The sequence below is a fragment of the Hippocampus guttulatus genome, chromosome 2, assembly GCF_054856545.1.
Source record: "Hippocampus guttulatus isolate MCC_2025c chromosome 2, RoL_Hgut_1.0, whole genome shotgun sequence".
In the NCBI taxonomy this organism is placed as follows: domain Eukaryota; kingdom Metazoa; phylum Chordata; class Actinopteri; order Syngnathiformes; family Syngnathidae; genus Hippocampus; species Hippocampus guttulatus.
Window position 1 is genome coordinate 24,573,481 of NC_141262.1, and position 25,411 is coordinate 24,598,891.

General features: G+C 46.1%; 1 protein-coding gene across 1 annotated transcript; it reads right to left on the reverse strand.

Moving 5' to 3' along the window:
• Positions 1–540: 540 nt before the first annotated feature.
• usp53a (ubiquitin specific peptidase 53a) lies at positions 541–25,072 on the reverse strand. The gene is made up of 17 exons (XM_086104805.1): positions 24,776–25,072; positions 19,242–19,751; positions 16,364–16,456; positions 16,154–16,288; positions 14,859–14,969; positions 13,571–13,653; positions 13,395–13,479; positions 12,621–12,767; positions 10,740–10,889; positions 9,416–9,593; positions 8,923–9,072; positions 7,064–7,204; positions 5,720–6,467; positions 5,302–5,360; positions 2,220–2,274; positions 1,485–2,146; positions 541–1,417 (listed from the first exon to the last, which is right to left on the reverse strand). Exons 2-17 carry the CDS (start codon positions 19,383–19,385, stop codon positions 1,338–1,340), a joined length of 3,021 nt encoding a protein of 1,006 aa, XP_085960931.1. The 5' UTR covers positions 19,386–19,751; positions 24,776–25,072; the 3' UTR covers positions 541–1,337.
• Positions 25,073–25,411: the final 339 nt, after the last annotated feature.

Consider the following 25,411-nt stretch of genomic DNA (forward strand, 5'->3'; position numbering starts at 1 on the left):
CCTATTGACAATCTGCTTTGAACACTTGGCGGTGGTCCCGGAGACTCCCATCGCTCATCTTCAGCAGGGAAAATCACCTTTGTAATCAAGCGCAACATCAACAACTTCATTGTCATGAAGCCTCCTTTTCCTGCTTTATATGACCAAGTGGATGCAATGATTCATGATCAAACGAAAGGGATAGCATGCACGCAATTTGTAAATCCCCTTCCTGATTGTAACGCTGTGTTCAAGTCAAATACAATTGTATGTGCTTGTTGACTTTTTTTTTCTAACGAGGATGTGTCGTGTCACTCACTTTGGGTTAACATGTATAAAAGCTGTAAAAGAACGACAATCAACAATTTATAAACCAATGAAAATCTGTGACGTGTGTGTGTTAACGCCAAAGAAACATTACCGTAACGTTTGGGTGTAATGTAGGAATGTAACAGCGGATGGCAGCAAAGCACTGTGAACACAAGTAGGCCAGTGACATTTTTTTTGTATTATCTTTTATGTACTTAAAAAGCAGCAGCTGACAACAAAATATAGGCAAGGTTAATCAAAACAGTTTATTTTACTCAGCAAGTGGTGATCAATAGAAATGAAAATAAAATCTTGGGAATCCCCCCCTCCCCAAAATGACAAATTATAGCCGATTCAAACCTTGCTTTGGCACTAAAAAATATATATATATGGATATACAGTATATAATACACAAAAAGGCACTGTGCCACTTAAGAAACAGTCAACCATTAACAAATACTACATATATTTAGAGCATTTTATTATGACACGCCAGCCCTAAAACAAAATGCTTCCAAAAAAGGATCTTTGCGGAGTTACCAGTGTCATCCAGTGCTAAGACTTTGTTTGTGCCACATACTTGCTGCAAATAAGTATGAATTACCCGTCACCTAAAGAGGGTCAGGCAGCCCGGCCTATTATTAACACAAAAGAGAGAGGAGGAAGACATTTGCACGGGATTTCACCTCGGCCCGTTTTACCTTCTGCCCCTAAGTTAGGGAAACCCTGCTCTCGAGCATTACAGTACGCACATACCTTTGTGGGTGTACCCATTTATACGGATCCTTAGGATCCATTAATGTACCAGGAGAGTACAAACTTGCTCAGTAGTTGGTACAGTCTTGACTTGATAACCTGAAAACAGGAGAGGTCCTTTTTCTGTACCATTCTGGTTGTGCAAATTCAATATTTGTTCAATCTCGTTCTGAAGAGCAATCTGACTGGCTGTCAGTTTCCTGCTCAAGACATTCAAACACGACAACAGTCGTAATGCATAGTGATTTTTTTTTTTTAATCCCGTCACGGGCGTGTTGTTGCCTTAGCCCTCTCTACAGGAATCCGTGCTCATCCAGTCCTTTCGGGGTCACCGGGTTCCACTTTGCAATGGGCTTGGCGGAAGCTGAATAGCCTGCAAAACAAAAGTAAGGAGTCAAGGCCAATGTTCAGGTGAACCCGAAATCCACGTTTTGAGGTACCTGGTTGTTGTCGGTCGGCACGGAGATCTGATGGCTCAGCATTTGCCACGGGAAGTCCTCTGGTGTCCACGTCACTCTTCCCCGAAGACGTGTGCTCCTCTGCTCTCATGTACAAGGCGGGCCTATTGTGGTATTTGGCCCGATAGGTATCCGTCATGCAGTTATCCACAGAGAAATAAGTTGTGGGCAGAACCACATCGGGGGAGTCGGCGCCATCTCGACCAGGGAGCCTGTCTTCGCTCTCGCTGGCCGACAGGTCGTTGCGTTCCTGGTCCGAGGATTTGTTGGAGCTGGCGTCGGACGAAAGCCTGCGCTCGGCCGGAGTCTCGATCCAGCGGATCAGGGTGTTGTGCGAGAGCGCCGGCGTGGTGCTTTTGGGTCGACGGGCCGGTATTTCTGGAGGTTCCGGCGAATCGGTGTGATGACCACCAAAGTGTTTAGGGGGTAGCGGAGGGGGGGAGTTGTGCGGAAAGGCATCAATGGGGTTCGCCTCATGTTCAGAGAAGGGTCCGAAGAGGTCGTCTGAATTGATCCATTCAGAACTGCTTGTTTTTGTCGAGTAAGGCGGCATCGGGCTGACTGGACTATCAATGTTCTCTTCTTTTTCGCTGTCCAGGTCGTTGTTTTCCAAGACTCCGGGAGTGTATCGGAAGGCTCTTTTTCTATTTAAAAAAATTAAATAAGCATACAGTAGACACCTGTGCAGATTATATGAATACATTCAAATGAATTTACCTCTGTAAGGGTTTGTGCGAGTCACACAGGTCTGGAGATCTTTTCTCTTGTTTACCTAGGCAAGAAAAAAAAATAAAAAATTCCCTGATGTTAATTCCAGCACCAAACGGTCCGAAATAAAGCAAGCAGACATCTGTCGCAGTTTTAACTTTGGAAAGGGACTATGTGATGATGTTTTCGATGTGTTATCTAACAGGTCACCACGAGGCTCTCTGCCGGGAGCGGGAAGTATCAGGGCGGCTTGTCTGGCACTGCAGCCTTGGGGAGGAGTGAAAAAGGGGAGGGGGGGGGGCACTGAGGATGTCTGGTCTAGCCAGCGATCGCCGACCCTCCGAGGGTATCTGGCGCCTCACCCGGACCTCGCTAGTTTGGAGCCAATAAAAAATTCCAGCAGATTTACAAGTTGGAGCAATGAAAAGAGATTAGGAGGCTCATACATGTAACACTTAATCAATTTATGAATACATCCGGGGTTGGCTTAAACCCTTTCACCTTGCCACCCCGGCATAATAATTTGAAGTGTGTATTTTAATTTGAAGCAAGCTATTTAAGGTCTGGTAGCTACCAAATTTGAACCCTGTGTACCCGACGAGTGACTGAACGCTACTGACACTGCATTCAGTTTGCAAAGAGAGGTCATCATGTATCACGCGATATGATTTCACTTTCTTGGTCTGAAAATTCAATGAATGCAGCTTTGTTGATCGATCTAAGACAGCAGCCGACAGTAAGAGGCAGACAATTCAATGTTTATTTACGGCATGGCAGAAGACACAAGTCACCTGTGCATCCATCTGATGCTACTCATACCATTTTGTGTTTAACTAAACTGGCTCAAATTTCAGATAGCCAAAATAAATCTGAGAGGAATTTGACAGAAAATCTTCATTCGATCTTTAAAAATATTAATTTAAAAAAAAAAGCTGGGGAAACATACTATAAGGAGAGGTAATGCATTTTTTGTTAGGTTTTTTTTTGGGGTAATAATTCCACTCCTGCCACTGCATCCATTTTCCATCCTCTGTCTGTTGCATCCAAATGCCAAAAGCTGGAATTATTTGATTTGGAGGGACAAGACCGGCCAACGCAGAGTCCCGCCCTCGCAGTTTTTGCCAAGTCATCATTTCACCAGGCGGTGACGATATCACGGAGCTAAGTTGGAAAAGGTGAGAGCGATCTGCAAGAGAAGCTGACAAAATGGACGAAATGAAGGGGAGAGTGGCCATCTGCGATGCGTCAGCACACTCTCTCAAAGCATTAGAGGCTAAATCCTTTGTGCTGGCATGCAATTACACTGAGGTCAGAACACCCCCCCCCCCCACCACCACCACCACCCCTCTCTACACAACGCAATTGCGTTTTTAAGCTGCCAAGTCCATGAGGCTATTCACAATTTGAGGCTGTTGATCTGTGATCCACACTCATTTGCTAGGGACTTAACAATGGCCGAAAAAAATACTAATAATAAAAACACGGATGCCCATTTGGAGAGCCACTGTTGTACGTCCAAATGTCCGCCCAGGTGAGTGACAACCATAGTTCAGGCCCGGCCTCGGTTTGCCAACTCAAGGACAGACAATTTATGCAAACAGCGAGCGGAGGGAATCCATTCGGCCGGCCCGTGGGTTCAAACTCATTCCGACAATATTTGTGTCGTGCGCGAGGGCTGGTGGGTCGCATGGTCAAGTGCAAACGGGAGCGCTAATGGCCTCTCCGGTGCGTTCCTATGAGGAGTTGCTAGAGCGGCCAAGGATGATTTAGCAATGGCATCGAGTCCACACGCTACTCTCTCCGTGGCGGAGGTGGCCCTTTTACACCGGATGTCCGTTGCGCCATGTCCGAGCCTACGTTTTGTCTCGCACCACCTTTTTGCAAGGATCGTGGATGGGAATATGCAGTGGGCAGGCAACAAATTGAACGCCGCCCAAATTGACTTTTGGCCACCTTCAATGCAAGCTTGCCACTATCGTGTGCATGAGTAGCAGACAAATATCTCCCCACACACTCACTTGAAATTTTCCACAAATGGAAAGTGGCTGGGGGATGTTTATTTGCAAGTGGACGAGGCCATCCATATGGAACAATCCATCCATCTATTTTCTATAGCGCACATCCTCGGTGAGGTCACATGTGAGCTTCTGCCTATCCGGGCTCACGTTGGCCAGGATGCAACGTATACCCTGGATTGATCGGCGGTCAATAACAGGGCACAAAGACACATCAGTGCACTCATCACAGCAGTCTGTGAACTGACGCGATTACAGTGTGTCGACTCTTTTTTGTTTTTAATCCTGATTGGGGGGGCGGGGGGGAGCAGTCTACTTGAATACTGGCACAGGTACTGCAGCTATGCTGAGGCAATGGACACACACTTTCCCCCAAACAAGTTAAACAAGTTTCAAGAGGGTTGGTTCAAGCTTCTTGACTCACTACTTGTGTGGAAGTCCACCTTGAATTCAAAACAAAACAAGACTACGAGCAGTTGCGCCCACCTCCACCAAAGCCGAAGGAAAACTCTAGCAGTTAACAGCTTTGGAGGGGAAAAAACAAAAACGGAAATTACTTTCTGCCCTCATCCTACACTGATGAAAACATTCTTGGCAGAGCCAACGCTGTTGCTTTTGTGCTTCGTTTTTGGAACTCACCGTGACCTGGCAATAAACATGCAGTTTGTTGGCTTCCTGTCTGAATACCACCTTCCGACAGGCCCGGCCGTGCCATTTTCTGGCCGGCTGAGCACAGCTGGGTGGCCCTTACAAGTTCACTCATCATCATCATCATGACCACCAACCGCCTCTTATTCAAGATTAACTCAGCGTTCCCGTAGAGGGAATTACTGTTTCTACATCGGTGAGCTCAAAAGTTGCTTTTCTTCCTGAACTCTGTTTAAAAGGAAGATTTGGTTTTCCGCTCGAAAAATGTCACAGTCAGTTCAGGCAACACATGAGGCAGTGAGGTACCTCATAACAGGAAGGACAATAAATCCAATCAATTTTCTCATTTTCTCATCAAATGATTCTTTGGATTGTTGGGAAACTACGTTGGAACTATTTGAGTGCCTTTTTGAGAGATCCTGACTTACCGATACAAAAGGGAGCTGGCACGATGTCATCATCACTTCCCTTTGGAGGGAAAATATCCCTAAAAGAACAAAGTGAAAAGAATTAATTGTGTCATGTTGAAATCAGCATGCACGAGACATGATATGAATTTTTCTAAAAGATTTTCCAGGTATCACTGAAACACCCTTGAGGTCCAACAAAGATTGTCAAAGCATGGCTTGTGTTTTCACTTGTGGAGCAACACTTTATTCAGTACCAACCAATTCTAGACCAAGTCTGAAAAGACGTTTAAAAACGTCTTTGGGAGTGAATGAGTTAAGGTGCAGCTACTACAAATGCTTATTTGTGCGCACCTGCAACAATGCAGCTCTGCGTCGCTTCTGGTTTTGACATGAAACTGGATCGCAGGTCAACAGTGGAATTAATGCAATTATTTACCGGGTCAGCTGCAGCTCGCCTATTGATTGGAGTTCTTTGGGAGGAAAGTTCTCCACGACGGGCGAGTCCAGATTTGCGGAGCTATTGCTAATTCTGTCGCTGCTCTCGTAACCAGATTCCGTTCGCTGGATCTTCCAGTTGTCATTGTAGACTTTGAGAGTGGCCGTGCCCTTCGACCTCTCCTTGTCGCCGTAGCCGCCCCGGCCGAGCGACTCCAGCGAGCTGCGGCTGCTGCGATTTTCGTGTCTCTGGTCGTCCTCGTAAATGGTCATGAGGCTATTGCGCTCGTCCCGGCCTCCCGACATCACCTCCCACTCTTGCTCCTGCGTCACCGACTTGCCGCTAGGCCATCTCCACGGACTGATCTGCTGCCGCTCTGCGCCGCTTGAGACACTGTCCACATTGAGCGGTTCCCGCGTGGGCTTCCAGGGCCGAGTGGATCTGCCGTGACCGTTCCTCGCGCTACCAGGACGCCCGCGAGAGTCCTGGCTGCTATCGGTGTCATAGCCGTTGGTCTCCGGTTTCCTACTGTAGTGAGCACTTCTCGTGCTGGGCACATTGGGTAGCACTTGAACCCTCGAGCTGGAGTGAATGGGCACGTGAGAAGACCTGCTGCTGAGTTGGGGTGGGCGGTCAATCTGTGTGGGACCTTTGCCCTGGCTGCTGTACAAATGAGTGTCCATGTAGTGCTTGAAACCATTTTCTGGGGGGGAGACCGAGTGTGAGTGGAGGTGATCTTGACCAGCATCTGCGCAGGAATAAAAAGGCCCATTTTATTGTCAAAGTTGACGCAGCAGTCCAGATCGGCTCCTTTTATAGATTGCGCGAGTGTGCGCCAGGTTCACAGCGCGGAGGCGTTGGGATATCCAGTTATTACACATTCGATGTTCTGACAAAAGAACACAGCAGGTTGGCGAGGAAAAAAAAGGAAGGGTAAGAAAAAAAAAAGTGTTAATTATAGCCCACGGGAGTCCAATTCCTTGTGTTTTGTCTTGGCACAATTCAACTGCAATACAGTCTATAGTCCCACCTTCCAAGCAATATGCAGCGATATACACCAGAATACCAAAATATGACAAAAATAATACATATGTGCTGCGCGTCTTGTTTGTCGGTTGTGAAGAGGGGAATCAGAGAATTCTAACTCCGAGAGAGCGGGATGAAAGAAAGCTCAGACGGACGTCAGCAGTTAATCCCCTTTCTGACACGTCGCTCCCTAACCGCCGCTTACATAAGGCCCGCTGAATGGGAGACATGGGGCCGCTCTCGTGTCATAAAAGCCTCGGAATTCTCCCCCCCGTGTATGTTCGATGCGCGGCATCACATGTACAGGCCGTCACCGACCTTTGTGGCGTGATTCCGCCCGACGCTGACCGCTTCGATCGGAGTCTTTTCCGACTGGATGCGCCTCTCTGCTGGCTTGCTGCGCAACTTCCCTGAAAATATCTTGGGGTTGACGCTTGGTATCGCTGGCGCCAGTGTTCCCTGTCCAACACAGAACGTACAATAGCAAGTCACGCACTTGCGTGAGTATAGAAGGTGTTCTGTGGTTTAAACAGGCAATTGTTAGGACGGGCACCGGAAGCCATCGCGTAGGAAAACAAGATCATGCATCAGGCATTGCTATCCTCGTACAGTATTGTTCAGATTTTATTTTGATGCCGACCCTCGCGGCGCATTGGAGAGTAAATTATGAACAATCATTCTGGCAGCTGGCTTGACTCAGATGACTCCCTGCAAAAGGACGCTCGCGGGGGGATGCCGCCGTTGAGAGTCATCTCCGTCCTGTGGCTTTGATCATCCGTCCAAAAAAAATGTATGTATGTGTATGTCTTTGTGCAAAAGCGATCAATTGTGTTCAAAAAAGATTCTGCAAAATTAGCCAGCGGAGCAACAAGGTCCCGTACGGCCAGTCAAGAGTGGGCAATTCACTTTTTGAAGGCCATGTGAGAAAGTGAAACAGCAGTCGAGAGCCACACAATTGTGGTCATTTTGAATTGAATGTATTTTTTTTCTTAAACTGTTTTGTTTTAATAAGCAGCCACTTGTGCAGCCTAGCAATGGAATATTCACTCAAATTAAAAGATAAATCACTATTTCATTCGCATTCACAAAGAACGTGTCGACAGGCGCCGTATTTTATTTCTCTCATATTTTTTAAAGTGTGCTGACATTATGAGCACAAACCACGTAGAAAGTAGTTTGTAGAACTGCCAAATCATTACAAGGGCAAATTCCTCTCTTCCCTCCACTGTGCAGGAAATAAGAATTGTTGCAAACTTGAAGACCACAGTTGGCGTTGGCACGCTTCTTTCCTTTTCCCTGAATACAGTGACGACATCTAGAAACTGGCTACACTGAAGACAATTCTCTGCTTTGGTTTCCTTTTTCTGTGGCCACATATGCACATCAAAACAAAAGCAATGTGTACTTAACATAATATTTTGACGATAATTGCAAGACTATTGGCGGTCTGGATGTGGACCACGGGTCCTAGTTTGCCAGAGGTGCTTTAAGTTTTTAAATTCATGGGTGGGTTGGGAAAAAAAAATTGCACCCACCAAACAACCACCTCTCGTGCTCATCTGAGAACCACACCAAAATTTTGATGTGCACCCCAGGTTGTTAGGTTTTACTCAACTTTGTCCACAGGAAACGGTGGGGGGGGTTTTCGAGTGTATTTTCGCCCTTTGCTTTAAGTCGGGGGTGTCAAACTCATTTTTGTCACGGGCCACTTTTGAGTTCTCTCTTCCGTCGGAGGGTCATTATGGCAGTGAAACCAAATCACCGTGTCATTTCATCGTATTATTACTTGTACACAACAAAATGATGGATTACTAGTTTTGAAATCAGTCAACTAGACTATTTTCTTCGATTGTTCAAGTGAGTGGAAACATGGGAACAAAATGATTGCGAAATCTCAATGTTATTTATAACGCATGACAATTTGACATTTCGGTACAGATTTTAGCAAGGATCATTGCTTTCGCGGGCCACATAAAATGATGTGGTGGGCCGGATATGGCCCCCGGGCCTTAAGTTAGACACCTGTGCTTTAAGTGAATGAAAACATGACACAGGATTCTCCTTTTGCTTCATTTAACGTTGTTCCTTTGATGTTTGATTACCTCTCTGCAGTTTCTAACGATGCAAATTCATGCGGGACATACAGTTACTGTAATTAATGTGTACTTATTGTGTACCTGGCCCACGTCCTCCACTAGTTCGGGCACCGTTGCGGCTAAAGCTGGTCGGGGGCTTGTGATTTAAGGAGCGTGGAAGACCCAGCAGAGCGTTCAGATTCTCTTTGGTTAGTTCCAGTTTCTTGGGGGATGGAACCAGAGATGTCACACCTAAGCCGGGAAACCGAAACAGATTGCGTTCATATACGATACGAGCAGTGATGAAAGCACACGCGGGACCATGACGCGCCCGTTTCGTCACTCGCCGCCATCAGGCCGGCTGCCACCCGGCTTGGACCTGGGCTGGAGCCAGCATGGAGGGTTTTGAGGAGGATCTTTAAACGGGGATAAAACCTCCCCAAGCGCACAAATCCTGGGGTGTATAATCCACGAGCGAGTTCACTGATTGCACGAGCTGCTTAATGTGCATGCAAAAAATAAAAAAATAAAAAACGGGTTTTTTGGAGCTCGACGTCAACATATCCACCATTCCATTTCGTACAGTGCGACTTGCCTTCTCCATTCTTGCCTTCTCCATTCTCAAGGTTCTTGTAGTGGGTTTGGCTTAAATTCTGCCGGGACGCATCCACCGCCGTAATGGCGCTGCCATTCGGGTTGGCGTAAAACAGCAGAAGAGGCTGGAAGTGACCTTTAATACATTTGCTGACCACATCTTTCCACCTAGAGCCGACCTGAAGCGAGAACAAGAGGAGGAAGGACGACATGTCAAGTCAAGTCAAGTCAACAGTATTTATAGAGCACTTTCAAACAGCCATCGCTGCATACAAAGTGCTGTACATGGAGCAATTTAACATGCACAATAAACAGTAAGACAAATCGGTAATAAAGGCGGTAGAAAGCACCAAACAGTAAAACCAAGAACAAATCTAAGTCATGCTGAGTCGAATGCCAAAGAATACAAGTGAGTTTTGAGGAGGGTTTTGAAGATGGGCAGCGAGGAGGCTGTGATCATTTACACTGAAACAAAGCACAAAGGCTCCTTTCATCGCCGCGTTAAATATGAAACCTGTGAGCACCAGCAGATGTTGGAACAGAAGCCAAACCGTAACTGGAAATAAAATGAGGGTGAACTGCACCTCGCAGTCCAATTGGCGAGCGCGTGGAACAATCACATTAGCGCCGCTTGGTCAGGTGCCGCCGCGGAGACGCCACAAAGGCAAAAGCTGTGGGCTAACAGATGCCCGTGTGCCTCTTAATTAAGCCAATGAAGATTACAGCGGAGGGATGAGGCAGAGCGGGAACAAGGCAAGAACAAACAGAAATTTAGCTAATGCAACGCGAGGAAGAAAGCCTCGGTCTAAACGTCAAGCTGTATAGAGACACGGACAAAAATGACGGCGCCCTTCGAATTTCGAAACCAGCCAACCGCCGCACCACCGTCTCATTTGGGACCACGCAGCAATGATTCGAGACAAAATCCCCAAAAATTGTGTGTTTGTTTCTTGGACACGGCAGTAAGTCAACATTCGGACCAGCCCAGACTGCAACGTATCGCAATGGAAGTTTGGACGACAAAAAGCATCAGATTGCGTTGAAATGAGAGCCACTTGGAAGGAGAGCAGCGTCGCAAAATGTGTTCCGAACGTGTTCATCTATGGAGGTTCCGCTGTAGCAACGGACCATTTGGCACCTGTCCAAATTAGGATTGTGCGGACTTGGCAGCAGCCCGAGCTCTGCGCAGCGCCACTCCAAGTGGATATAAAACGACGGGCTTTAGATCGTGTTTGATTTTGTTTTCGTTCCACAAGAAGGGCAAAATACACGATTATAGAATGTAGTTCAGGTTAATTTGCTGTACGACCGAGTGCCTTTGTCACCTCTTTTACGGTGGCATCATCGAAGAAGACCCACTTGGAGGACTTGGTGTGGTAGGCGAAGGCACAATAGTGGCGGCTGGAGTAGCAGATGATCCCCACGAGCTGCAGCTCCCCCTTGTTGGCGTGCTCGTCGGTCACCCTGTAGAAAAGCTGCGCACACAAATAACAGCCGCTTGAAACCGCAATTGGAAAAAGATCCAATCGGTAAACTGGACGACCGAGAGCAACCAACAACGGGAGAGTGGTCTGAAGACTGACGAAACACAATTTTGTGGATCACGAGTCTGAAATAAGATCGATTTTGAAAATCCGCCTGGGCCTCTGTACACAGTCAAAACAATCATCTCGTGACCATGCGATAACAGTCGCAAAAAAGTCCAAAAAACATCTTTGCCGAGATTCTTCAGAAAGATGAGACTATAGAACAGGGGTGGGCAACCTATGGCTCGCAAGCCAGGTGTGGCTCTTTTGAGGATTGCATCTGGCTCGCAAATAAAACAAAATATTTTCACTTGTTTAATCCATCCATCCATTTTTCACTGCTCATGTCCTGTTCAGGGCTGCAGTTGGCGGCAGGAGCAATTTTAATTGGATACTGGCCTACGCTGGGTAGCAGGTAAACGCCCCCTTTTGAATCAGCCCGCTCAGTCATTAGCTCAAAGCTAATCCTTCGACGAATAAAAGGGCGAGAAGAAAAAAAAAGATGACGAGTATGGTACACTTCAGGACGTACGGACCGAAGGATTCGCCTTTGTGGAGAGAACGGGTTCTGCGGTGTGTCTAATTTGCAATGACAAAATACCATCGATGGAACGGTCGAATGTAAAGCGGCACTTTGACAAGCGCCATGCTACGTTCGCATCAAAATATCCTGCGGGAGACAATGGAAAGGAAGCGTGCAAGCTACTGAGCAGGCTGCAAGCTAGCATGCAGCAACTCCATGTATGGACCCGGCAAGATGACTACAATTCCGCTATCTTTGCTGCATCTTGAGCAATCGTGAGGAATGGAAAACCATTCACATTAACGGTGAGTATTATAACAACATTTTTTTTTTAATGATACATTCAGAGGCTTATTATACTGACATTTTTTTTAATTCCCTTTTCCAAATATTTCCAAATATTTTGCTTTCATGGCTCTCTTAGTCAAAAAGGTTCCCGACCCCTGGTATAGAAGAAGAAAAAGAAAAATACATTCAAGAGACTGTCCCGCTTCGAATACAGATTTATCACAACGGGTCATTCTCGCACGCCAAGCCCGCTCCGCGTAATTAGATTTGTTACGTTCAATTATTTGTGTTCATTTGGTTTCTATGCTGGCCCGTCAAAATATTGCGTTGGGGACATTTGCCTAAAACACTAAAAGACAAATATCCGGAAAGGAAGAGCAGCAGAATCGCAACAAATACGTTTTGTCTGGCCCTCATGCGCTTCCTGCTCTGCCAGTTCTCACCCTCGCGAACAATAGATTGCAAACAATTGAGGCGGCGGTGGTGGGTCTGCTTTTGACACCCAATAACGCCACATTAAACACTCCCAAATGAATTGAGGCTTTTGTGGTGAGAGATTGAGAAACATGCGAGAGGGAGGGCCGTCCAACAAACACACTGAACACTTCAGTGCGGAAGTTATGTAACGTGTGAGGAGCCCACCCCCGCTTTGATTTCCAGCAGCGCTGCACTACTCGCCAATGGCTTTCAAGCTCCGCTGGTGGGGAGGGGATTTGAACTTGTTGACACCAACGAGTGGGGGCGTTTTTGATCAGGCGGGGAGACCCCGGCGGGGCGCTGACTGCTTACGCAACGGGCGCAGCTGACAATAGACACGAGCCCCTCGCGGGTGTCGGCACCGCGGCGTGTGCGGTGGCGTCGGCGCTCACCGCTGACAGGCTGAGGTGAGGCCCGAGTGAGCGGATCACGTCCTCGGTGAGGTCCGACTGGTCCGAATCCCACACGAAGCCGATGGTGACGATCTCCGGGGAGTTCATCAGGACGCGCCTGATCCGAATCCTCTGGCCACATTTGCTCTAGAAGCGGGAAACGGGAGAAAACAAAGCAGAATCCTCCATTTTGACACACAGTTTCCAAGACTGGCCGGTCAGAACGGCATACGAGCGTTTCGCAAGCTTTATTGAGCAGAAAATGTCACAGCTCATCAGTAAAAGAAATATTGCGAACTTTGCTGTGTACTGAGAAAAAAAAAAAAAGATGCTCAAGTTGCAATTTCCCCACAAATATACTTTCTCGGCATAAAATGTGGGCCTCCCTGATGAGTTGAAGACAAAGCTGATATAGTAGCAAGAGGCCTGAGCTTACTCTGTTGTATGAAGGCCGAACACGCACATTTGAATTGTCCAAAGCACTTTTTGCCACCCAGTCGAAGGGCATTGAATACTGATCGGCCTATCGCTATTTGTAACTGACATCATCGATCATTCGGAACAATTATCTTTGCGCAAATTAAATGAATGCATAAATTGCCCGCGAGACACCTGATGACCTCACGCCAATTGCCATGGCATCGTGGTAGGAAATAACTGCTGTGAGGTGTCAACAAATTGCTGCACCGCTGACCAAAGTCTGCAAGACAACCGAATACTGGCTGGGGCTACGTCACAGGCGGGGCCAAACCGCGCTGCAAATAAGCCACTTACGGGACAGTTGCGAAGGTCACCGACCGTACACGCCGCTTGTAACAGTTCACCAAAGGAATCGTCCTTGCGCTGAGACATTTGCTGGCTGGGGACGAAGAGGAGGCCCAAAACGGACAAGTGAGGCTGACGACAACGGCGACGAGCAATTCGGGACTTTTATGTTGCCGCTGCTTTACCAGAGTGCGGTGGTGGAGACATAATGCACCAGCTCTATAAACGGCAACGGGTCAGAGGATGCCCCACAGCTGCGGCACACGGACTGCGGACAGGGAGACAAACAATGTCACCAAAAACATGGACCATCACGTCATTTACATTCACCTCTTATAGCTACTCGATCCAGTGGCTGTAGTGTGCACACCGGCCAACAGTCGGGCAGTGTATTTTTTATTTTCCTTTTCTTCAAGAGGGCACCCGAGTAGGCAGCCGTTGGCAAGTGCTCTTCAAGAGCTTCGCTTCTTTTTTTTTTGTTTGTTTTTGTCTTTTGTTTTGTCACATGGTGTTCCTTCATGTGGACTGTCTGCAGTGTTTTTGGCCACGACATTCCTCAAAAGGGATGAATCTGTGCTTGGTGGTTGCGCCTTATCGGCAGCATGCGTGTAGCGTCGCCGATTTTCATTGGGAGGAATGTCGGCGTTTGCGGTTTTTTTGCGCTTGCAATGGGCAGCAGTTTTCACAGCTCCATTTTGTTTAGCGGAGATGACGGCGCTGTTGGATGGTTTGTGGAGCCGAGGATGAGGAGATAGGAGCGTATTATTTTTCACACTTGTGTGATAGGTAATACAGTCTAAGATACTGTATGTAGATTTTCTTTTCAAAAGTTCATAAAATGAATGTCATGAAATGATTCATTAAGTTATCAGCACAATAGGTTAAAAATCATTGGAACGCCAGTGAATTATTCAAACACATGTTAAAAGGAAGATTAGAATCTAACATGGAAATGTTTTTTCTGAAAAAAGGGGCAGAAAATACAAGATATATTCTTCTCCTTTTCATCCCAATTTTGTGTTTTCATGTAAACGTGTCTGCTTTTTTAAATTTGATTTTTTTTAATTTTGGCACTTGTGTGATGGATACCTGTATAATATACAGTATACTGTATATATATATTTTTTTTTTGATGCGACAGTTTTATTCTTTCTCATGTTTCGTAGTGAGGTCGAACTGGTCTGGTAAAGTGAGTCAGCATCACGCAAGGCCCGGTGGTCTGTGTGTGTGTGCGTGTGTGCAATTACACACCACACCATCTGTGGTTTACTGGCTTCTGCTGATGCTGCATAAAAAAAATTTTTAAACCCTGCGAACAATCAAATCTGCCTTATTCCACTGAGGACGCCCGCTATCAGAACATGACGGATTGGACTCACACGGTCTCAGACGTTGATTCATGCGTGTGCGTTGCAAGCGCGGCTTCCGGCATTCGCGCAACCGAATCGCGAGTGCAGATGACGTCCCACTGACCTGCTCGTAAAGCGACATGGCAAACTTCTGATGGGTGATGCAAGACTTTGAGGTGCATGCGTCGGTCTCCTCGGGCACGATGTGCAAGTGGATCCTCTCCAGTATATTTTCCTGTCACATAACATTGGATTGATCAACACCACCACCAAAAAAAAAAAAAAGAGCACTGTGGTCAGCTCATTTCTCACTCGGGTGCAGCTCAGTGCGGGACAGAGCAAGCTCGATTTTAGGCATAAGGTTTCAAAGCGGGGAAGATTCGTGCCCAGTGAATCGGGTGTTCTCAGGTCTCCGCGTGATAAAATATTGAAGACTGCATGGCAGTACTTGAGAGGTTACAGCATCACAGCCGGTTAATCGGACAGCGAATGCTAAATTCTCCAGTGGTGTGCCACTGCCGCCAAGAGAGCAAAGTAAAGAAATGTGGGCAATTGAGGTTGTCTCAGGGAGACCACATAGGCACTGGAAAAAAAAAAAAAAAAAAAAAAAAAAAAGAACGTCATGACCTTTATTCTCACCAATAGTGTCCGTCGAGGTGTATGAGTGATAGCACAATTATCCATCGCCACCAATATTCAGACTGACGGCCAACAAGATTAATTTCAAACTGGATTATTTATTTATTATTTTGCCTCTGATGCAGCTGTGTCTCTCTGTTTCCAAATACCGGCCTTCCTTGACTACTGATAATCGCTCCCCGGGGGGTAAAAAAAAAAAAAAAAAAAAGCTTTCTACGTAGTGTGTTGTTATCAAGAAATGTTTTTTTTTTTTTGTTTTTTTTTTAGATGGTTGAACATTAACACTAGCGAGTCACATTGACCCTATCCATTTATTTATTTGTCATGAAATGTAAATGTCTAACTTTCAGAGACACCAGAGGGGTTGGAGGAAAAAAAAACCTAAAAAAAAAAAAAAAAAAGTTCCGGCAATTCAAACACATGCCAATTGGCTCCCGAGTTTAGCCCATTTAACCAAAGCGGCAGTACCTACCAAGGCTGAGGAACTAGGCCCAATTTGCTTTGGTTCCTACCGTTATGCTGCATTTCTCCATAATAGTCCTCCTTTTATTTTGCTTTTGATAAACGCATTCAGTGTGGCGCCGAAGTGATGCAATCCCCGGCGCTTATATAATCTATCATCCTGATATTTAGTGGCAACCTGGAAGGGGCTGACGGGAGGGCGAAGGAGGGACAGACGCTCTTTTCTGTGACCTCGACAAGCAGTTTGTTGCAGGACACACAGATAAACTCTCCCGTTCTGCTACTCTCTTTCCCGAGGGGGTTACCAAGGGAACTTACAAAACACTCTGCGGCATCGTCCATGAAGCCCAGCTGGAAGCGCTGCTCGTCCTTAAAGGTCTCCGCCAAGGCGTGACGCAGGTTGTCTGATGGCAGCGCGCGCTCTCGACTGTGCTGGAACTGGGAGAATATGCCCTGAGGAGGAAGAAGACAAAGGTTTGTGAGCAGACAAAACAGAAAAAAAATGTCGTCGCCGAAAAAGCACTGTACCTTTAATGCGCAAAAGATGCACGACTCGCCAAGACAGAAGTGGCCAGGTAGCTGCCTCAAGCTGCGTCTGAAGATGTCCAGCTGCCACAAGACCTACACAATTGGACAAAACGCAAATTGTTTTTCCAATTTTCAAGGTCCTCCAAAAGAGAAACAATGCCGATGGGCGGGGGGGGGGGGGGGGGGCTCATCTCCAACCAGCTCATCTGCCGCCTCACCCTGTGAGTCAGTCGTGCGGAGTTGGCGGCTGACCTCACCACGGGCGTCTGACTGGAAGCCATGAGGCAACTCGGGAGCCAACACCCCAGCAGTCACACAACACAACCTTCAAGTGTATTATTACGTCACTCGGGAAAAGGGCTGACAAACTAAGTCGTAAAACTGGGGGACTTGGTCTACAGCTTTGGCATGAAGACAAAAACAAATTTAGAAATCGCATCTCGGATGAAACACCCATCAGAAATTTCTAAAAGGGAAGCGTACTATTTTTAAACATTTCCAGAATGGCGGGAGTATCAAGAGTTTGAGAATGACGGAATTCTGGCATGTGAAGTTTCAACACCCGAGTATCACTTGGCTGACATCATCAAATTCAGAATTTCCTGTTTGTGAGCCAAGGCACATATTGTGGAAAATCTCATGGCACACCCCGCAACACAAATGTCACAAAAAGTACAATGTAATCCCTTGTTTATCAGAGGGATTCCATTCCACAACACCATCCATCCATCCATCCATTTTCCGAACCGCTTGATCCTCACGAGGGTCGCGGGGGGTGCTGGAGCCTATCCCAGCCGTCTCCGGGCAGTAGGCGGGGGACACCCTGAATCGGTTGCCAGTCAATCGCAGGGCACACAGAGACGAACAACCATCCACGCTCACATTCACACCTAGGGACAATTTAGAGCGTCCAATCAGCCTGCCATGCATGTTTTTTGGAATGTGGGAGGAAACCGGAGTACCCGGAGAAAACCCATGCAGGCCCGGGGAGAACATGCAAACTCCACACAGGGAGGCCGGAGCTGGAATTGAACCCGGTACGTCTGCACTGTGAAGTCGACGTGCTAACCACTGGACTACCGGGTCGCCTCCACAACACCACGACAGACAAATATGTGACATGGATCAGATTTTTTTTCCCCCTTCAGTGTGAACAGTAGAATTCAGATTTTTTTCAAATCCAATTATGGCCTCTGTCATTTATACGGGTCTCTCTACAGCACAGGTGCCAAAGTCAAGGCCCGGGGGCCAGATCAGGCCCACCGCATCATTTTATGCGGCCCGCGAAAGCAAATCATGCATGTCAAGTTCCATGATGCTTGCTAAAGTCTGAATCAAAATTTAAAATTGTCATATGTAATCCACAATAACAGTCATTATTTTTGACTTCTGATTTGAAAACTAGTTATTCATCAATTTGTTGTGCGCTGTGGATGTAACATATGGAGGGGATTAAACATTTATATGGTTTCCCAAAATTCATAACGGCCCCCCAAGGGAAACCGTAACTACGATGTGGCCCGCGACAAAAAATGAGTTTGACACCTTTGCTCTACAGTATGAATGCTCATCCACGCACATCCGACCTACACGTCATCAAAACTATGCAATCCGCATACGATAAAATCGTGTTCTCGTAACAGTGTTGATTTTATATTTAAGTTTAATTCAATCTCACTTGAAAGCTAACAGATCAAGTGGACATTTGTGGCGATAGCTGTGATTCAGCCACACACACAGTTCACTCGTTGCGCTCGACAATGACATGACATCATCTTTGAATAGAGCGTCGACTCATGTCACAAAAATATTTCTACCTCCTCACGTCTTGTTACTCATTCGATATGCGATAAGATGAACCCCTGATCAAAACGTACATAATAACATGGACTGCCTTTGCCGGCAGAAGCCAGCGGGCAGCCATCTTGCGTTGCCACCGTTACTGACAACCTCTGATGTGTTTTTCGCTGAAAACATTCCGATCAGCCTGCGTTTTATGACAGGAAGTATTGAGAGGGTCAAACTTCATCATTTGCATTGACCATACCATGGATATCTCAGTATCGCGAATAGTAATTGACAGAAATTAAGTTTACATATGACAGCATTTTTTTTTCTTGATGGGCTGGCATTGTTCATTGTTCCGACAACAAATCTTTGTTTAGCACTTTCAGAGAAAATATGCATTTAGAGCATCACCCAGACTTATGCATTCAAGTTAAGCATGCTTAGCGAGTGTCAACGCAAGATGTCCACCGATGGTTTCACTTCTCGCTAAAACTGTGCCACGTACCTCTTTATTTATTTATTTTTTTGGGTGCGCGTCATTCAAAGTCATGCTTGGTGCACATGACTGAAATCTCGGCCGTGTTCAAAATTCCCTTGCCGCAAGAAAAGCACAAGCGAACGTCAGGCGAACATTTGCGACCTTGAACGAACTCTGACAAGACTTAACGTTCGCTACCTTGGCTAGCGTTCGCAAAAAAGAAAAATCCTGCTACACGCTAAAGCCGCAAAATGTGAACCTCAAGGGACGACTGAAGACTGAAGCAGATCTTATCTCCACTCACTCACAAAAGTAGGTTCACACAAAACTGGTATTGTGTTTTATGAATAGCAACGGGTGGAAACATGGTAATTGGACCTCGGCCATCAAGAGGAAGAACATGTAGTTGTTCTACCCGTCACTGTACATCGACGGTATTGAGAGATACACTTCGACACTTGGCCTGAAGTGAATCGGTACGCTTCATTTGAAACGGGATAATCACTCACGGCAAACAAATATGCCACCGCACAGCAGTTGGGACTCCGTCTGATTAACCAGGATAGTAGCTGTATTTTCAAGCGCATGCGGCAAGAATAAGCAAAGCAGTACCTGCACGGCGCTGTTGAGAAAGCAGCTGTTCTGACCCGGTTCGTTCAGCAGTCCTTTGGTGGGGGCCAGAGACATCATGCTCCCTGGCTGGTAGCCCTTCCCCAGATTGCTGCCCGGCCTCTTGAAAAACCTGCGCAATGCCATTTGCGTCACCGAGTCAGGTCCTTCTCAATGGCTTTGAGCAGAGGCAACCGGGGCGGGCGGTCCTTTTGCCCCTGGGAGGAGTAAAACGACCCCCCCCCCAAAAAAAAAAAGTCTGGGACTATGTGATCCCGCGAGCTGCAAATGATGCCCCGCTACACATGGGCCACGAGTCCACGTCTTGCGTGCATGAGGAAGGTCTTCAAATTCAAATGGGGGGATTATAATCCACGTAACAAGTTTGTGAGGTTTAATATTCCACAGGTGAGATGCCTTCGAACCGCAGCGAACTCATCCTGCCACATATTTGTGATGCTCCTCAGGACATTCAGTGCTCCGTTGAAGATGCATAAAATCCACGTTCAGCTTCTGTCCAAGACACAACAAACAATGAGGTCATTTGGATTTCACAACCAGACCTAGAATGTTGCATATCATTCACATTTGTTACATGGGTTCATAAATTTAGTCCGGCAACACAGAGGCATTTAGAAATTGGAAAAAAAAATGTTCCCTACTCTGGCCGAAGTCAGGATTTTAAGGAATGTCAACAAAGCTTGCACATTAACTTTTACAAACAGCCCTTAAAGCAGAGGCCAAGGTCGAAATGGAGCGTGGGCACGGCAACGACGGTGCATTCGCGTCCGCTTGTTTCCACGGGCATTTCACTGAGCGTTGACAAACAAACCGAAAACAAAAAGGGACAAACAGTAGCCAGAACTTGTAACCGTTTGCATCTCATTATTGTCATTCATTAATCTCCTGGTGTATGCGACACATTGACCAAGATGAACGAGACTGAAAATATCCTGAGCCAACATGCACAACACATTCATTCTGGGGCGTCTGCTTTTTTCTTAACGCCTACCAAATCCAACGTCATGGTTGTTCTCTTTTGCCAAAACTATAAACAGTAGCTTAATTTATTTCTTTTTTTTTTTTTGATCGGAGGTGGTGACATTTACAGTCAACATGGAGAAAAGAACAAAAAGGTGAAGCAGCGCTAAACAGGCTCTCGTGCCAAGTCCGCATGTCATCTTTCGAGGCGAATCGGCAAAGCTTGCCACAAGGGTCCGCCACCCCGCACCCAACGATGGAACACTCACAACTTTGGCAATTAAGCGTTGCCCATCTGTCTGGCATCAAGTTATTTCCCATCGGTTGATTTGGGTCAGGTAGGACCCCTGGTCATGACCCAGATCCATGAAAAACAAAATCTTCAAACCGAAAAGTTTTGTTTTGTTTTTTAATCAGTGTACACGCGCTCATGCGCCGATGACGACTTTTGAGAGGTCGGACGAATACTTGCACTGAGTGTGCCAGTGGCTTTTATTACATTACTCAACTCCCCGAGAGGCACGCAGTCTCGGACAGGCACATTTTGATCTACACTCGTGCCATTCCAAATGACACAAATATTCAGGAATGTGCATAACATATGTATTATTTTAACTAAAGGTTACTCAACATGTCCCGGGCATTCATTCATTCATCTTCCGAACCGCTTCATCCTCACTAGGGTCGCGGGGGTGCTGGAGCCTATCCCAGCTGTCTTCGGGCAGTAGGCGGGGGACACCCCGAATTGGTAGCCAGCCAATCGCAGGGCACACAGAGACGAACCATGCACACCCTCACTCACACCTCGAGACAATTTAGAGTGATCAATCAGCCTGCCATGCATGTTTTTGGAATGTGGGAGGAAACCGAAGTACCCGGAGAAAACCCACACAGGGAGGCCGGAGCTGGAATTGAACCCCGTACCTCTGCACTGTGAAGTCGACGTGCTAACCACTGGACTACCGGGCCGCCGTCCCGGGCACAAAAAAACAAAAAAAAAACACAAACCTTACCGCAAGGTTTCAGCCACAACCAGTCAGGCAACATTTGCCATTATGGAATTTCAGGAATCCTGGACAGATGACGACGCGGCACCCGTGGCACACTTATAAGGAGCCATTTTGAGTTTGGTGCTTAAAGAGCGCATTTACAGTCATCATCCTCATGCAATTCAATTAAACAGCGCCAGGATTGTGGGCCTGTACTTTGCAGCTGGCCTCCATGGCAACAAGATTCCAAAGCAATCACTTAAGCTCCGACTTGCTTAAGAGCCACAAGTTTTTCAGATTAGTTTCAGGTCTGACGGGAAGGGTGGAAAGCGGTGCCGTCCTCCCACAATTGTACCAGACCACTGCAAAAAATACATTAAAAAAATTTTTTTTTTAAACGGCAGCTATTATCAGGCATGAAGGGTCAAAGGGACTGTAAGAGAACACCTGCCAATCATTTTGACGGCCCAAATAGGAGGCAATCACGATACAGTTGTGTTGAAATAAAATCTGAAAATATTTATCATTGTCAATGCACTTGTATTAAAAAATAAAATACAAATACTGTAAACTAAGCGTGTGTTAGTGGACCGAATGAAAATATTCCACAGATCTAATTTAGATTTCCTCCAAGCGAGCGTGACACTTTTTGGCCCGACAAAACCCTACGACACGGACCACGCGGGGCATGTTTTTAGACTCGGCCGGACCAGGTTACAAGGCACAGAGGTTAAAGTGGCACATAGTGAAAGGGTGACGAGCCAGCGTCAGCATTCTTACAGCATGCCATAATCTGTCATTTCACGATTGCCTCATAAAACCCAATCGCCATCAGAAAATGGATCTCCCTTTAAATCAAATTTGATTCGTTGATCCGGTTTGAAAACGACTGACAGCTCAACAGCCATAAATGATCATTTTCTCTCCACCTCAACAACATTTCCCACGAGCACGGATCCAGAGCAGTCTACTTATTACGCAATAAATAGGAAACCATTGATCCCAGTGTGGAAATTGGGTCACCTCATCAGCTGGATCAGAACCCCCCACCCCCCAAAAAAAGAATTAAATAAATCAGGCAAAGTCTGAACTAGTTTAAAAAGCATGTTCCAACTTTTTAAAAGACATTTTGTTGACACTTGGGTCCGTGTCTACCGTTAACAGAAGAGATTCGATGCTGGCTTCAAATGTAGCAACAACCAAAAGTGAATAGCCAACGAAGGAATACTTGAGCAGTTTTATAAGCAAATATGATTTATTTTGTTTGCTTTAAGGCAGTAGAGGAAGTCCGGAAGTCTGCAAATAAAATGTTTCACTCAGAAGTGTCAAATAAAAAAAGTCCAGAGCTTCTTTCTGCCCCGGTCATTTAGAAAATGCATGAGCTAGCACCTCGGAGCAATCACCCGGAGAGACGAATCAGCAAGTCCGGATGGGGCCGAGGGAGTTGACGGTTTGGCGTCAAGTCATCGGCATTTGATTGACTGATGGACGAGCTCATTAGCAACGCCTACATTTGCACAGGAGGCTGGAATTCCCGATGACTCGATCCAAATCGGATCCATTTCATGGCGTGCGGATGGACAAAATTCCCTCTGCGAATATTCTCAACTACCATTCAGGTGCCTCAATGTGCTTTCTCAGAAACAAGCCTTGCTTCGCGACAGAATGAGTGTGGTTGTGGTTGTCAAGCCTTTCAGACAACAATGCCACATTCGGGCCGGCAAAACGAAACGGATCACCCATGGGGTGCTGACTCACCCGCTATTCCTCACTGTTGTCCGGCAGAGGAAAGACTACATCAAAAACAAAAGCACATGTTCCAGGATCCAAGACTTCCCACTGCAGCAACAACACAAACAAGAGCAGAACTTTCTGCTTTCCATTTCACTTCATAAGAAATACATGTCATTCAAGTTAAACGTGGAAATTAAATGGTAACCAAGTCATAACTTTGCCAATCAATCCCCCTAAAAATTAATAACTTGAGAATTAGATGAATTCTTCTATGCAAAATATGAATTAAGGATGACTCATTTGAGCTAAATATTCAAGTTAACCTGTACACAAACCTCAATCAATCCAAAGATAAACAATCACTAAGAAATGCAAATAAGATAAAATGGAACTTCTCTGTGGTTCTAATTTAACAAAATTAAATAGGCTTGCTTTGGATTTCTCCTGAGCCCAGAAAAAAAAAAAAAAAACGGAAACTGGAAACTGCAGCGGGCCCGAAAATCAGTTGTGAGATGTACAGCTACAAATGCCGGGCATCATCCGCACATTACCACTGCTTTCCACGTCAACAAGTGCAGCATGCCCGTGGCCACATTTAGTTCTCAAGTGTGTCACTTTAACGGCTACCATCTTGACCAAAGGCAACTTTTACTTTGTGCTGTTTCAGCGACATGATTACAGACTTTTCATGCACTTCGAAAGGTCTCGCAGGTCAAACAAAATTAAGAAAGGAGAAACAAAACTGGTTATTCGGCATGCCTCCAACTCACTTAAGGAGGACAGAAATCGACCACGGTCGCTTCATTCAGGATGAGCCATACAGTTCAGATAATGGAAATGCTTTGGGTGAAATAGGCAATTAAGATTTAGAGCGATTCTGACCACAAAAAGTACTGCATCATGAAGGCTATGGTAGGTGGTCAGCCATTCATTTTCTGTTCACTCAGCCATTGATCTTCTGTTCCAGGGTACACCATGGACTGGTCACCAGTCAATTGCAGCCTTCACACTCCAATTTTGTATTCAATGAAAATAACATTTTTTAACATTATTGTTTTTGGACTGTGAAAGGAAGAAGCCATGAAGATCACATCAACTCTTGAGATTTAAACTCCATAACCTCAGGACTGTGCTGCACACATGCCCGCCGCTAAGTGATACCATTGACAGCTTCTAGTTAAATGGCTGTTCCTTTCAAATTGCCAAGATGACAACATTTTTGGGCGCTTTCGGCATCCACTTGTGACTTTAATACTTCACACGTCGACGCTTGCCGCAACACACAATGTTAAGAGTGGAGCATCGTTGAAATCACTTGAGGTTATTGACAAATAATATACTGTACATTTGGTCGAGTATTGATCGAATTTGTCCAATTTATAAATAAGGCCGCGGTGAAGCCTGTTTACTTCAAAGCGTACACCTGGTGTTTTGTTATATACCGATTGTATTCACACATAATTGTTCATTCTAATTAATTACACGAATAGAGAAGTACATTTTTTGTTTTTTGTTTTTTTATTTTTATTTTTTTAAACCTCCGACTGGCTGTATTAGAGCCACACGAGTGTACGCTTAATTTGGCTGGTCGTCTACATACGAATGAGACGAGTGTACACGACAAACTTTTTTTTCGCGAGATGAACGTTGACGTCGCTTTATTTGACATATGTTTTATGGTTTTTAGAGCTACTCTGTTTCATAAACAGGTCGCCCTGACTTCCTGATTCTTGCGCTTACCTGGATTGCGACCAGGTATATTTCCACCCCGCAGAAGTAGGATAAAGAAAATAAAAATAAAATAAAAGACTGAAAAAAAACACAAGTACTTACCTTGGGTATCGTAGGAAATTGTTCCCCATGTGCTGCAATATCTTCAAAAGCAGGAGTTGCGAAATTGAAAAGTGGGAGGAGACGTGAAAAAATGCCGCAAACTTCCGTCCTTGTTTTCAACTCCAAACGTCGCACTTCTTGTGACAAATAATCCCCTTTGCGGTGAAATTTGAAGCGGGCTGTTTTGAAGGCTGGGTTGCGGTAGAGGGAGAAGGGGCGGTGACGGTAGTCCCGGATGAGGCGCTACAAACGGACACGTCTACTTTTGTTGCTTTCGGCACCTGAACTGGATCAGAGATGTTTTTGCGAGGAGAGATGTCCAAGTCAAGTCACGCCCCTTCCTCCCGGACTCTCTGACTGCGGCGCGCTACGCACACGCACGCGCCCGCGCGCACATGCACGTACACACATGCAGGAGTTGCACATTGCATTCACGTTTGCTATTTGTACACTACAAGTACAGTAAGTCAGGAAATGATTAAACGGGGAAGGGGGCGGGGCGTCGTTAAATATTGACTGGCCATGGCACAGTTGCATATTTGTTGTTTATCTCTTTTTTTTTTCAAAAGAGCAGAGCGGATGCAAAAGTGACGTCTGCAGGCTCTCGTTAGGCAAACGCCATCTGCGTTATGAGCT

Coding starts and splice junctions, on each gene's coding strand:
- usp53a (XM_086104805.1), bottom strand. CDS start 19,385: ATGGCATTGCGCAGGTTTTTCAAGAGGCCGGGCAGCAATCTGGGGAAG. Junction 16,457..19,241: donor TTCTCAACAGCGCCGTGCAG/GTACTGCTTTGC, acceptor CCAATTGTGTAG/GTCTTGTGGCAGCTGGACAT. Junction 5,361..5,719: donor GGCGAGCTGCAGCTGACCCG/GTAAATAATTGC, acceptor TTGTTCTTTTAG/GGATATTTTCCCTCCAAAGG.